Source organism: Grammomys surdaster, unplaced genomic scaffold (assembly GCF_004785775.1).
Source record: "Grammomys surdaster isolate TR1022 unplaced genomic scaffold, NIH_TR_1.0 660, whole genome shotgun sequence".
Lineage (NCBI taxonomy): Eukaryota > Metazoa > Chordata > Mammalia > Rodentia > Muridae > Grammomys > Grammomys surdaster.
The window spans coordinates 1-14,356 of NW_021605079.1; the positions used below are offsets into that span (position 1 = coordinate 1).

The 14,356-nt window shown below is 37.4% G+C and overlaps 1 protein-coding gene across 1 annotated transcript; it reads left to right on the top strand.

The window, feature by feature from the left end:
* Nucleotides 1-4,198: 4,198 nt before the first annotated feature.
* LOC114633445 (zinc finger protein 558) lies at nucleotides 4,199-4,984 on the top strand (the record flags this gene model as incomplete). The annotated part of the gene is made up of 1 exon (XM_028782015.1): nucleotides 4,199-4,984. A coding segment is annotated over one exon (786 nt), but the record flags the coding sequence as incomplete, so codon positions are not given.
* Nucleotides 4,985-14,356: the final 9,372 nt, after the last annotated feature.

Genomic DNA, 14,356 nt, shown 5'->3' on the forward strand with positions numbered 1-14,356 from the left:
GGTTGTCGTTTTGTCCTATTGACAGTGTCCTTTGCCTTACAGAAACTCTGTAATTTTATGAAGTCCCATTTGTCAATTCTTGATCTTAGAGCGTATGCCATTGGAGTTCTGTTCAGGAACTTTTCCCCTGTGCACAAGTATTCGAGGCTCTTCCTCACCTTCTCTTCTATTAGTTTCAGTGTATCTGCAGTATTTCTCTTTATATTTTGTCTGGATGACATGTACATAGGTGAGATTGGACTACTGAAGGCACTCACTATCAGTGTGTGGGAGTCAATATGTGCTTTAAGCTGTAGGAGTGGTTGCTTGATTGCATGTTTGTTTTGCGACAGTCTTCCTATGTCCTAAGGTCTTTATGAAGAACAGGTTAGCTTCAAACTTTCTTTAAAAATATATATTAATAGTATATTAGTAAAAAGCCTATGGCTGGAGAAATCATAGGTCCTTGAATGGAACCTATTCTTGTTATTTGCTAAATGGTCATGCTGCCTTCTAAATACTTGTGTACACACCCATTGACCTGGGCTACCTTCATCCTTGGTTTAAGAAGTTGCATTTTGCAGTGAGAAACAATCAATGGAGAGATGCATAATTGGTCAAAATTCTGAGAATAAGAGGCTAAGTACTCAGTACTCAATGGGAAATCTATATTAGCACTGCTCCACCTAAGACTTAAGGAACACCATAGAGTAGGAAGTGGGAAGAATCTAAACTCTGGAAGATAGGGAAAAATGCTAGGGAATATGGATTTCTGGGTATGACATGGCTGGTATACTCATGAACAGCTATGGTTGCTTGGACAAAACATGCATAAAATCAAGCCAGTCACATTCCTTCTTAATTGGGATGAGTGATATCTACATCCCACTGCTGCCTGGGGAGTTAATGGCAGTTGTTGGGAAATGAGAAGTTGAGAGAGGGACATACTGAGGAGAATATAAATATGATCATACTTTATTGTATTTATTTTTGTAGTTATTAATAATAAACGTTTAAAAACTAGGTTTAGAATTTCACATTAAGTTATTCAGTCTGCAGTAAATACGGAGTCTGTTTTTTTCACCATCTTTGGAGTTGTTATTTCATTGTATTCAGCACTACCGATGTTTCAAAAATAAGTTTCCAGTATCAGTATTTATCAAGTGTGGACACAGGTAACTTTTTAGCTATTTCTTTCAAGTCATAAAACAAAAATACTAAACCTCTTAATCTCTTCAAATGAGCTTTGTATTTGCATGAGTATATATAAATACTAAAACTATGTGAGATGGTGTAATATTGCCTTCACCTTTTTTTTTTATCTCATGCCACATCAGAGATCAACCAAAAATGTGAACCTACACCCTTGGAAGGTCTTTTATGAGTGTATGTTATTGCCATGGTTATACCTGTAACAATCTTGGTTCTGGAGAACATTAGGTATCTTTCCAGTACTCTTCTAGGCAAACATCTTTTTGTTTGATTTTCCTCCTGGGTTCTTTCTTATTAGTTCTTGTTTGTGTCTGCAGTTTGTTAGGGTTTGAGAATCACTGAAGGAAGACCCCAGATTCAAATATTATGCAACAATAAAGAGTGTTTTTTCTGTAGAAGCACCCAGCAAATAGGGATCACCACCACTTCAAAATGTTAACCCAGAAAAAGACACTCAAGCCCCTTTTATAATAAGACTGCTTCTAAATCTTTTCTAATGACAAAACTGCACTGAGAACTCTGCAAGTCTTCAAGTATCATGAGTTAATTGCTTCTAAGATAGTAAACAAGCATCCCAAACCTAGAGCATATTCCAAGAGGTTGTAAAACCATTAACAAAAGGTCATAAGAAGGGTACTATGGATTTACTATAGATGCAAGAACAAAAGATAAATATTGACTGGGCTTATCTAAACAAAACAACAAGGATAACTTAGTTATGGTCTTTAATTCTCCATGAATGCATAGAGCTAGTAATGAGTGTTTGTTTAGATAATTACCCTTAGTGGATACACATGTAAACGTTCTCTGCTGGAAAACTTCTTTCACTTATGACCTGAATTTATATGCAAACTTGCAGTAAACTTTTTACCATGTGATCATTCACTCTGAAAGATGAAGAAAGTGTACAGACAGGCATCCCTCCCCTTTTTCTTCTGTAGGCTTCAACTTAAAATCTGCAGTTCTTGAAGAGATAGAACAAAGACTACTTTACCTAATACCCCACTGTTTTACTATGGAGGTGCTAAACTGGAGACCTCAGCTTCCAGCCTCATAACAACTCAGACAGGCTGGTCAGCTACAGAAACAAAATGACTTAGGTGTAAAATAGACAAACATGTTATTATAATTTAAAACCTCATCAATGAGTTCTGGGATACCCCAGATGGGCTGCATTCCTGCGCAGAATGATTAACTACAGGATGGGCTGACCAGCACAGACGGCCTGTTCTGAGATATTTCCTATTTAGGTGGCTATCTTTAGGCTGTTCTTTGAGTAGGGCACTTTATTGTCTTGTTCCTAGACTTTGGGGTCTGCTGCTTGAGCAGAAGCTTATGGTTTAGTTTCTGAGTGGAGATAATATTAGGATGAATAGGCCCTTTCAAGTTTTTTCTTGTATATTGTCCTTTAAATGTGTTAATCATATGTGTCTCAGAGAGTGGAGTTAAGCAAATAAAGGAAAGTCCCTGGAGGCCAAAAGAAAATATAGACTAAGCTCTATTCTGCTCCTCTTCAGTTAAAAAAGCTAGAACAGAAGGGGTGTGTGTGTGTGCGTGTATTAAAAAAGACCTGACCCCATTTACTCAGACTTCATTCGGGTGTCTGCCAAAGACCAGCTTTAGCTTGGAGGGGGGATAGACTTGTCAAAAACAAAAGACTCAAAGACAAACCATGGGTCCAAGCTGATTCTGCTGAAATGTATCATCTATCTATCTATCTATCTATCTATCTATCTATCTATCTATCTATCTCTACATATCTCTTTTATCTCTATCTCTCTGTGTATCTCTCTCTCTCTCTCTCTCTCTGTGTGTGTGTGTGTGTGTGTGTGTGTGTGTGTTCTGCTCTGCTATAGACAGCTTTTTCTTGCTATACTAAAAATTCTCTGTTTCTCTGTTTGAGATAGCTAGCCTTTTGCTTGAGACAACTCTCTCTGCTGGTAAAAATTCAGCTATCCAGCTTTCTGGATAGCTCATGGGCTTTCTGCCCAAAGTAAGAAAAAATGCTATAAAAAAATGCTTGAGTATTCTGACCAAGTCAAAATCACGGTTACAAAAATTCTAAAAGTAATTCTTGGATTTTGTGATAAAATAAGGAAAGCCAAAACACATTCTAAAAAGAGCTGTCTTCACTCTTCAGACAGCCATCTCTGGATCGCTTCTAGAAAATATTGTAAAGGAGCTGTATCTTTTTGCTAAATAATTCTTAGGATTTCTGAACAGAAATCCTGTTAGAAAAAAAACTGTAAAAGAGCTATGGAAAAAAAAACTCTTTAATGTCCATGGATTTTCCAGCCAAAACAAAAATCACATTGAAAAAAATTCTTGAAGAGCTTTGTTCGATCTTTAGAGACCTCAATACAGCTCAGCTCTCCAGTAGGAATAAAGATTCTAGAGAAGAACTGCTAAGATATTTTCCTAGCTCATTCCACACAAACCAAAAGCCCAGCTTTGTGTTTCCATATCAATTCATTTATTTACTCCAGGTTCCCTCTGGATTATCCTACACATCAGGTTCCATCGCATAAGCCCCTGACTCTTAGGAGACAGCAAGTACATTTTCCTTGATTTTGTTTGTTTGTTTGTTTGTTTGTTTTTTGTTTTTTATTCTTTTAAATTGCAGGGAAATATTACATGTGCTGTCAGTGGAAATGATGCCTCTGGGAAAATACTGTGAAACTATGTTTTTAGAGAAAAGATTCAGCCAACTTTAAATATATCTCTTGACTGAGAATTCCCACAAGTTTGCATTTCATTAAGGATGAATCTGGTTAAACACATAAGTGTTCCTAAATTTATCAGAATTTGTTTTTAGTATAAGGATTTATAGCCATTTGTCTATGTCTTTGAACAAGCTCAGACTAAGCAGAAGTCATATATAAACTCCGAAAAGAGCCAAACTGTTTATTATGCCATAGATTTTTGTGGGAGAGGGAATCTTATTATAGCATGGTATAATAATAATATTATTATAAATTATACTTACCATTTATCTCATAACTTACAGGAAAGAGTTCATCAGGGAAAGAAAGTCAATAAATGCAATCAATGTTTTAAGGTCTTCAGCACAAAATCTAACCTTACTCAGCACAAGAGAATTCATACTGGAGAAAAACCATATGACTGTACTCAGTGTGGAAAATCCTTCCGAAGCAAATCTTATCTTAGTGTTCACAGAAGAATCCACAATGGGGAAAAACCTTTTGAATGCAACCACTGTGGGAAAGCATTTAATGATCCCTCATCCCTCAGACTTCATGTAAGAATTCACACTGGGGAAAAGCCCTATGAGTGCAACCAGTGTTTTCATGTCTTTCGTACCAGTTGTAACCTCAAAAGCCACAGAAGAATTCACACAGGGGGAGAAAATCACCATGAATGTACTCAGTGTGGAAAGGCCTTCAGTACAAGGTCCTCACTCACTGGACATAATAGCATTCATACTGGAGAAAAACCATTTGAGTGCCAGGACTATGGGAAAACCTTCAGGAAGAGCTCATATCTAACCCAACACTTAAGAACTCACACTGGAGAGAAGCCCTATGAATGTAATGAATGTGGGAAATCCTTCAGCAGTAGTTTTTCTCTAACTGTACACAAGAGAATACATACTGGAGAGAAACCATATGAATGCAGTCACTGTGGAAAAGCTTTTAATAATCTCTCAGCCGTGAAGAAGCACTTAATGACTCATACTGGACAAACTTCCAATGGATGTGACCATTGTGGAAAATATTTCACCAGTAACTCCTACCTCTCTGTGCACAAAAGAGTACATAATAGGTGGATATGAATTGTGGTGAGAAATTCCCAGGTGAATTCTTTTGCAAAAGCTTTGTTGATCTTAAGATTATTTGAGAGAATTTGCATCAGGTGTACATATTATCTATTGCTCTATATATCCATTCTCCCTAATTTTATGGCTTCAGACATATACCTCACATTTTGTAGGTCGGGAATGTGAAGGCACCTTAGTTCTGTAGTGATTTCTCAGGAATTCTAATAAGCTTGCATTCAAGACATAAACTAGAATGGCAGTCTTCTAAACTTATTGAAGTAACCACTTCTAGGATGTCTCACACACATGCCTAGTGATTTTTCACTTGTTATTTATTTCACAGGAAACCTTCAGTGCCTCACCATGTAGACCTCTCTGTGTGATTATGTATCTTTACAATATGGCAAAAGAACAACTCCCCACCCCCAAGTAAGTGTTCCAAGAGAGCCAATTAAAAAAGAAGCATCGCTTATTACCTTGGCTCCAGAACATTGTTTCCCTTCTTCCCCGTTATACTCTCAGTCACAGACCAACCTGGATACTGTGTGGGAGAAAACTACAGAAGTACTGAGGCCAGCAGACAGCTCTCTACATACCATTTGAGAAACTTGCAATGAAATTAATAAATTAGGTTCACTATATCTTCATTGTTTTCATAAGTATGAAATGACATGCAGTTAATTGTTAAATCTCTTCAAAAATATCTATGTGACAGAGTTTATTAGTTCACTTTTTGTTATATGCCCCAAAGATGAGGTGCTCGGGAAATCTTTTCAGAAGAATGATGAGCATGTGTCAATGGCCTCTGGTAATCCCAATCTTTTCAGTCTTTCTGGTGGGTAGTCCCACAACAGAGGAATACAAGAAATTCAGAAAACTGTACAACAAAGTATTCACATTACTGACCTCAACTAATGAGGTGCTCTTCAGTGGTCATGGGAAACCTTTGACTATTTTCCTCTCTTGAAGAGGAATGAGAATGGTTTCTGAAAAGGCCCCTTGAGCTCAAAGTCATTGGCAAGCCTTCAAGGCATCCTCTGATGGAGGAAATAGTTTGTAGTGATTTCTTCTAAGTGTATAATTAAGAGTCACACCTTAGGAAACTGAAGTAATACATGTCAGGGTCCTTTAGCATCAGCTCTCTACTGAGTAATTTGTGTAATAATTTATACTGAAAATGAAATGGATGAGTGTGGAGTTATCTTTGTCAGTAGGTAGTATCTGTAGGTTCAGTTTCCAGATTATTAATTTTCAATTTTGTTCTACAAACATGTATGTTTATGTGCATGACCTCACTGTACACCCCACCTAAACATCCCTTAACATTTCCAAATTGTCAGTGCAGTGTACTTGTAGCTTATCTTCTGAACAGTTGGGAAAGATAGCACACAATAGTATTCATAGTTCTTAGGAGACTGACAAGTTGGATTTTGAATTTGATGCCAGCCTGTCTGGCTGACATAGTATCTGTATCAGAGTATGATATTTATCCATTTTATTCTTTCACTCCTGTAAGTACCCAGTCTCTATTTTGTCCTACTTAAAGCCGACAGTGGGTGAAGATTTTTGCCACAAATCCTGATTACCTCAGTTTAGTTCCTATAACCCAGACAGTGAAAGGAGAGAATGGATTTCTAGATGTTATCCTCTAACATCAGCACAAATGTCAGCCCAACAACCAAGTAAATACTTTTTCTAAATATTTAAGGAGTATTATAATAATATATCAGGATTTCTTGAAGGCTAAACACTGGTGCTATGAAATTTGGAGGCTGAAAGGAAAGCCTGACTTTTCACTCATTTTCTCTTCTCACACTTTCTCTTTACAACTAGCTGAAACATCTGGAATATGAAATGTTTTGTTTTTTCTTGATCATGATGACATAAACAAGGGAGCAGTAACAATGATTTAGTTTCCTCCAAAACCCATGAACAACATGATTTGTTGTTTGTTTTTGAAATGACATCAGTTCAGGCTAAATGCTATATCTAACTGATAAACCTATCTGTCAAATGATATCCAGAGTTCTTTGATTGTAATATATATTCTCTACCATGTTTATATAGGATGTATGCACATCAATGTAGTCTATTTTAATGGTATGTACAAATTATTTTCTTTTAAACAGATTTGGTGGTAGAGCCATAGAAGTAGTCTACTGTCTTTATGGATTAACATTCTTCTGATTTTGCCATTTTTAAATTTTATTTTGTAGTTCTGTACCTAGGTGCATATAACATGTAGGTGTTTTTTGTGAAGTGTTCCTTATTTTATAGAAAACACATTTTTTCATAATAAAGTACTATAATGCATTGATAATAAATGGTCAAACACTATGTAGTTCTTCTCATAGACAAGCAGGAATGCCTTACAGGTAACTACTGAGTATGCTGGATTAGCATCCTTGTGTTCAGTTATCATTCCAAGTTTACCAATGAAGAAGTTCATATGGAATACATTAGTCACTTGGCTAAGTTTTCTGACCAATAGAAGTATAGCCCTGATTTGCAAATAAGACAATTGACAGTCTTAATACTATCTCATCTATTGAGTACATTCTGGGAACTGTGGTGTAGGTAGTTGCTAAATTGAAATAGTCTATCCTATGGAAAACAAGAATGACCTCTATGACATTGGGAGAGGAAGCTAATTAAACAAGAAAATCATCAAACAATCAGGATTCAAAATTTTCAAGAGTCATCCCCTAGACTATGATAGCTTCTAAATCGGAAGCTTGTATGGAAAGATGCCCATAGAGTGGAAAAGGAACTCCAAGGATGCAGTTATTTTCTTGTCTCCCAAGCTGGGGTAGGGTGTTTGGTGTTAGAGCTGCCTCTGAGTCACCCATACTGGTGTAAGTAAACTTCAGTTGTTAATTGGTTTGTCAAACCAGGCTTGATGGAATTGTTTCCTTGATCTGGGTCTGATGCCTTCTCTGGGATATAGACATTTGTTTATATCTGCACTGAAAGTCACATCCTACAAACAGGGCCACCATACAGGGACAGACACAATCCAAGATGTCTTTGGAATGAGAAATAGCCACATGAGCTCTCTATGGGACTTAAGATGTACACCTCAAGCTGATCCTTGAGAGAGTGAGGTCCCATTTTAGGCAGTCTTGGAAAGGGTTTCCCATGTGGTAGTAGATAGTGTGCCTCCCTGATTTAGTAGTAGTTTCATGGTGCCTGATATGAGTGCTAAGACAAGCAACCAAGTTTGTACCATCTGAAAGTGGAGCATTTGGGGGAAGAATTCCAGGGTGACTGAATTAGATTTCTATTGTTGTTAGAAAAACACTGACCAAAAGCCCCTTAAGAGAGGACAGGATTTATCTTATGCTATACATCCTATTATTAAGGGAAGTTAGGGTAAGAACTCTAGGCAGAAACCATAAAGGAATGCCTCTTTTTTGTTCACACTCTGGCTCAATCATAGGCCATGCTCAACTACCTTATTTAACTATGGGACACCTGCCTATGCTTCCACCAGTCACAGTAAGCTGGGCTCTCTTCCACCAATTAAGACACTTCTCAAGAGGCCAATTTTATTTAGGCAATTCCTCAATTGAGTCTTTCTTGTCTGAGGACTGTTGAGTTTGTAAACCTGATGAAGAAAATGAAGAAAGGTAATTAGGACAGTCTTTTTCTTCATGGGGTGAGGAAGCACACCTTAATAGAATCCACTACAACAATATGTGTGTACTAGTAAAAATGCCAATGGATTAGAGAACATAGAACTCCCAAAAGTCATACTGTGAGTTCAAGTGTAAGCAGCTTATGTCATTTGTATGCCCTTGTGTATGGATTATGAGGCATAACAAGTTCCACTGCCTCCCTATAATGAACTATAATGAACATGCCCATGTAATAGGGAAATTACATGGAGCAAAACATGATCCTGTTCTCCCTATTATCAGTACTATTACTTAGCTAGTAACAAAGTTGAAACAAAGTTGTGGATGAAATACAGGTGTGGCTTGCAATTATAACTGGCCGGGTCCATGGGGAAGAAGACTACTAACTAGATCTGTGCTATAGATACCTTCTTGGGGTCACAGAAGTTTCAATCTATGAGAAGAATTTAACAGTAAAGGAAAGAGAAAAAGCAGAAATGATAGAATTTATCCTTCAGGTCTAACTTTTAATATAGAAGAAGCATGTATTAGCATGCAGATGGGTGCCTCCATTGTCTTCTACAGAAAACTGCATCTGAACTGCTTAGAGAAGACTTAAAGCAAGAAATGACTAATACTGTGGAAGTCTGGCATGTGAGGCTGTGGTAATGATGAGATTATTAATCTAAGTGGAAACCATAGAAACTGAGGTACCATGATTACTACGTCTTCCTTGAGTTGGTATCTACATAAGAGAAAATAAAAGGTATATATGATATAGATATGTAAAAGTATTGCCACACATGATGGCTCAACATTCATTGGGGTTGCAGGAAGCAGCACTTGGGCTTTCACTAAGGTACTCATGAATATCAGGCATCAGGAAACAATGGATAAAGAAAAGAACAGGTTTTGCAAGACAGCTTAGCAAGAACACTTGCCATGTAGGCCTTGTCCCCAGAACCCACCATAAAAGAGAACTGACCTTACCTGCCTCAGAATTCCTGACCTTTACCATACACACTGGCACATGTGCACTTCACACACTCTAATCCTTTATTTTTTATAATTTAGGAAAATAATTTTTAAAATTTTAAAAAACAAGCCTTCAGAGGTCCATCCCATTATAAAAAAATAATTTTCTGTGTTATACAAAAGAACATATGAGCAAAGCAAAAGTATCCCAGGAAGACAATTCTTTTTATAAAGAACATAAATAAATAAAACATAAAACAAAAACAAAAATCCAAAAAGGTCCACTAAGCTTAAAATGAACTAGCATAGGAACTTGGCCAGGATAAATTCTGTCTTTATCCCAAATTAAAGTGCTCATTGCACTTTATTTTATTGGTGGAAGCTGAGTTTCATATTCTGAAGCAATTACCTAATTGATGGAAAGGGGAGGTTCAGGAAACACAAGTCCTTGTGAAACAACTTTCAGGAGGGGAAAAAATCTAATTACTTTTAATAAAAATAGAAAAATGTTCTCAAGTCCTTCTAAGAGCCCAGATATGGAAACAACTGGAAGATTGAATTGCAACAGTGTGGAGGTGGAGAAGCATCCAGGGTGTGTGACCACCCTGTGAGGCAGCAGCTTTTATGATCTAGCTGAACACCAGGTTGAAATCTCAGGTATCCTTTTGTATTTCAGAATCCTGTCTAATTGTGTCTGTCATCTGAATAGAGAGGTCATATTCTTTCCTAGGAACCTTAACTTCAGTATCACCTTGAGTGATGCCCAAGTACCAATACTCTCACTTAAATCCTAGGGGTTTTTCCCACCTATGGTTTTTGTGTGAAGTGGTTGTAGAAGGCAACCATTGCCAGAAAACTTAAGGACTAGTCTAAATCTCTAGGTTCCTAGAGTTAATGCTTGTACCACAAAAGGAGCAGCCTAACAGGAATAAAAAGACTCTTTGCTGGCCTGGATACATTATCTTGTACAAAGAGTCTTTTACTTGACTACAGAGAAGGAAGCCTTTAATAGTCACATGACCCAACAGTATGTACTTTAAGATTCTTTCCCTATGTTTAATTATGATAAATAAGTGTAATACACAATCATATCCTGAATTTTTTTCTAATTTATTTGAAAGGGGCCCCATAAAAATTACACAATTCTGAAGTGACAGTTTGCTCTTCAGATGCAATTCTTTATTAAATTACAGCAGACAATGTGACAGAAGCCCTAGGAGAGAAACTTCAGGTAAGAAGGAATAGATTTCTTAATCTTATAGGGTTTATGGGGTGGGGTTTCATACCATATGTCAATCTGTGTACTCGGAGTCAGACAGGAAGGAGTTAGATAAGACTAAATTTATCCTTTGGTCTGACTATCAGTGGTACCTACTTACCTACTGATACAAGAAGAAAAGAGAGGGGAAAGACCACAGCAGATACCTAAGGAGAGTTCAAACCACTACAGACTAGGGATGGAGTAATCCCTACTCAAAACCCATAGAACTGGTAAGGAACTATACATAAGGCACCTTTAGAACCTGTTATAAGAGGTGCAATGTATACCTCTTTCTTGCTTCTCTTCTTATTCACTATTTGACCCACTATAATCAGGCTTACTCCAGTCACCATAGCAGCGAATATTCCAAAGATCTTTAGCTAAGTCCAAAAAATTATGCCTCCTTCCAAACCTGCTATATTAGTTTACTGAGACACCAAACCTACTCAATCTTGGGACCAGCCTCCATCTTAACAGAAAATAAGCCTGATAATTTGACCTTCAGCTGAACCCAAGCTTTATCCAAGTACCACGACGGATCCCATGGCTTGTTCTTGGCCAGTTATTCCCTAGCTACTTCTTAGCACAATCAAAGATTATCCTGATTGTTTCAGATGTACTTTCAAACCATAGTTTTGCTTCAAAGTGCACACCTGTTGGCCTAAGCCCTTTGCTTGCTTGCCATTCTCTTTACATCCTTATCCTGATGAGGGCTGGAGGTTGCTAACCTTCCTGTGTTGCTTTTTCAAGGTTGGCAGACAGTCCAAGTTTGAGCTTTTAATAAAGAAAACCTTACGCGATTACATCAGAGTTGGCTCTTTGGTGCTCTCTTCAGGCTTGCAAAAATGCACAACATTACTACTGTGAATATATATATATGGTTCAAAGGAGAAAGGAAGTCTTTTTGGGGCAGTTTAAGAAGTTCACATCCATAATTAGATCTCTTCATTGTTCCTGACCAGTGGTGTGACAAGCATCATGGGAGCAGTGTATGATCACTGACAGCTGTGTCCAACCTATGGACCAAGGGCAATATGTAGGTACATGTAGCTAAGAAGAGCTATGAATTTAGTCCAACATAAATTTCCAAAGTTACTTAAAATACTTTCTAATGCGTTTACAAAACTCAGTTGTAGCTCTTGAACAAGAACTGTGTAAAAAATAACATGACAATGTCGAAAGGTTGGGAATGCATTGTATAGGTAAGACATGATCACCTAGTGGTGCTTAGGAGTCAGAGGGTAAGAGGTAGGAGCTATTGTCAGGATGTAATCTTCAAGCTAGCAGTGGTGAAACTTGCCTTTAATCTCAGAACTGGGGAGGGAGAGGCAGGAGAATCTTCAAGTTTCAGGCCAGCCTGGTCTACAGAATGAATACCAAAACATCCAGGAGTACATAGAGAAATGTCTCAAAAACAAAATCCAAGCCAAAAAAAAAAAAAGAGATGATGTTCAAAATAAACCATTAGTAATCTACTTCTATTCAGATTTTGAATGCATTCATGCATTCATCCATTGATTAGGACAAAGTCTCCAGGATCCAATGAACTTTGGAAATGACCTCATGGGCATCCAAGAATTGCTTCAGAAGTTGTTTTTTTACTTCTATCAAAATGCCTTATAGCTCACTGTCTAAACAAATTAACCATTAATAACCATGGCATTACATCTACATTTCCCTTCCTGGTTATTCAAACTCTCCTCCTTAGGACTCTGCTGTTCCACTGGACTCTGATTCATTACATTAAATAACTCATTTATATAGAGAAAGATAGTTGAAGTGGGGATGAAGGCATTGGTCCTGATATCAAGGTGTCTCACTGAAAAATGTCTTCTTGGATACTGAAGTCTCAAAGACATGTTTTGTGAACCCTAGATTTATTGATACACTGAATCATAAATGTAATGGGAACTTAAAAGTTGAAGTGGAAATGACTGTAAGAAAAAGATCTGTAGGACAAGAAGCATAGTGTAGTAATATGTCAAAGTGCATTATTGGGTTTTGGAGTCAAGTATTTCTCTCCTAGGACCAGCTTGGTAGATCACATTGGCCACAAACTCACAGGGATCTGCCTGCCACTGCTGGGATCAAAGGTGTGTGTGTGCTACCACACACAGCTGTGTTATGATCTTGCATGCAAATAACCTTATTTAACTCTTATTTAATTCAAGAAAACTGAATTTGTTTTAAATTAGCTATTGGACATGAAGGAGTAGCCCATGATAGAAAGCTAGTATGATATTAAATTACTGTCACTGAAACAATTCTCTGGACTTATATTTAAAATGGAAACCTTTATTGATCATTTCGGATTGCTATAGAGTTCCACAAAAACAAACAAACCCCAAGACAATAGTGTAGAAAGCTTGCAGCACGTGGGTCACCGTTCATTAATATAAGGGATAATAATTTAAACACTTAGTATAAAACAGTAAATAACCCATTAGGCTAGATTATTCTTGTGGACTGAAAGTGAATAAAAATGATTACAACTGGGTATGGAATTCTTGCCTGTAATCATAATATTCACCAGGCTGTAGCAGAAAGATCAAATTCAAGGTCTACCTGGCCCACCCAGTGCGACTCCTATAGTGACCAAATTTTAAAAAATTGTAACCTGAAATTGAACAATTTTGAGTAAAGAAGTTTTCTCCAAGAAAAGCTAATATGAACTGATCTACTTGTTAAATCATAGTAACAGCTGTACAGAAGGGGCTTAGCATACCTGCTGATTCTTATCTCCCTTGACAGGCCTGAGGCAACCAGAGGTCCAGTCTTAAACACCTAGCAAGCAGCACTCCCGTGGGAGGGAGCAACAGAAGATCAAATGCAAGGCCAATGTCACAAGGCCTGCCTAGCCTAAGTTAAGCTTTTGTAACTACCTAGTAGCTTCACAAAGCTAGCTGTAAAAAATTCATCTGCAACTACCTTTTGGTCAGTTGTGATCCACAGTAGAACTCTGGGATAGCAAACCAAATAGCAAAGGGAACACTTTATTTTATAGAATTTAGATGAGAAAGAAGGGTCTATGTGTTTGGGAGCTAGCTCTCTTACAGAATTTCTATCCAAACTGGAAACACCATTATTTAAAATACTACTGATTATGTTTTATGCCTTTCCAAAAGCATAAAAAGGAATGACTTGAGTACATTAAATTTGTTATCTAAAGACATACAAGTAACATACATGCTGGGTGCTGGTGGCACTTGCCCTTAAACTCAACTCTATGGAGGCAGAGACATGATTTCAGGACAACCAGGATTTACATCTGGAAACCCTGTCTTAAAAAACCAAAACCAGCCTGGTGGTGGTGGCGCACGCCTTTAATCCCAGCACTTGGGAGGCAGAGGAAGGTGGATTTCTGAGTTCAAGGCCAGCCTGGTCTACAGAGTAAGCTCAAAAACAGCCACGCCAAAAAAAAAAAAAACCAATAACAAAAACAACAACAACAACAAAAAACAAAACAAAAAAAACAAAACCTAAACAAAAAAGTTCCTTCAAGAACTTTCAGAAGCTACAACAGGTCTCTCATCT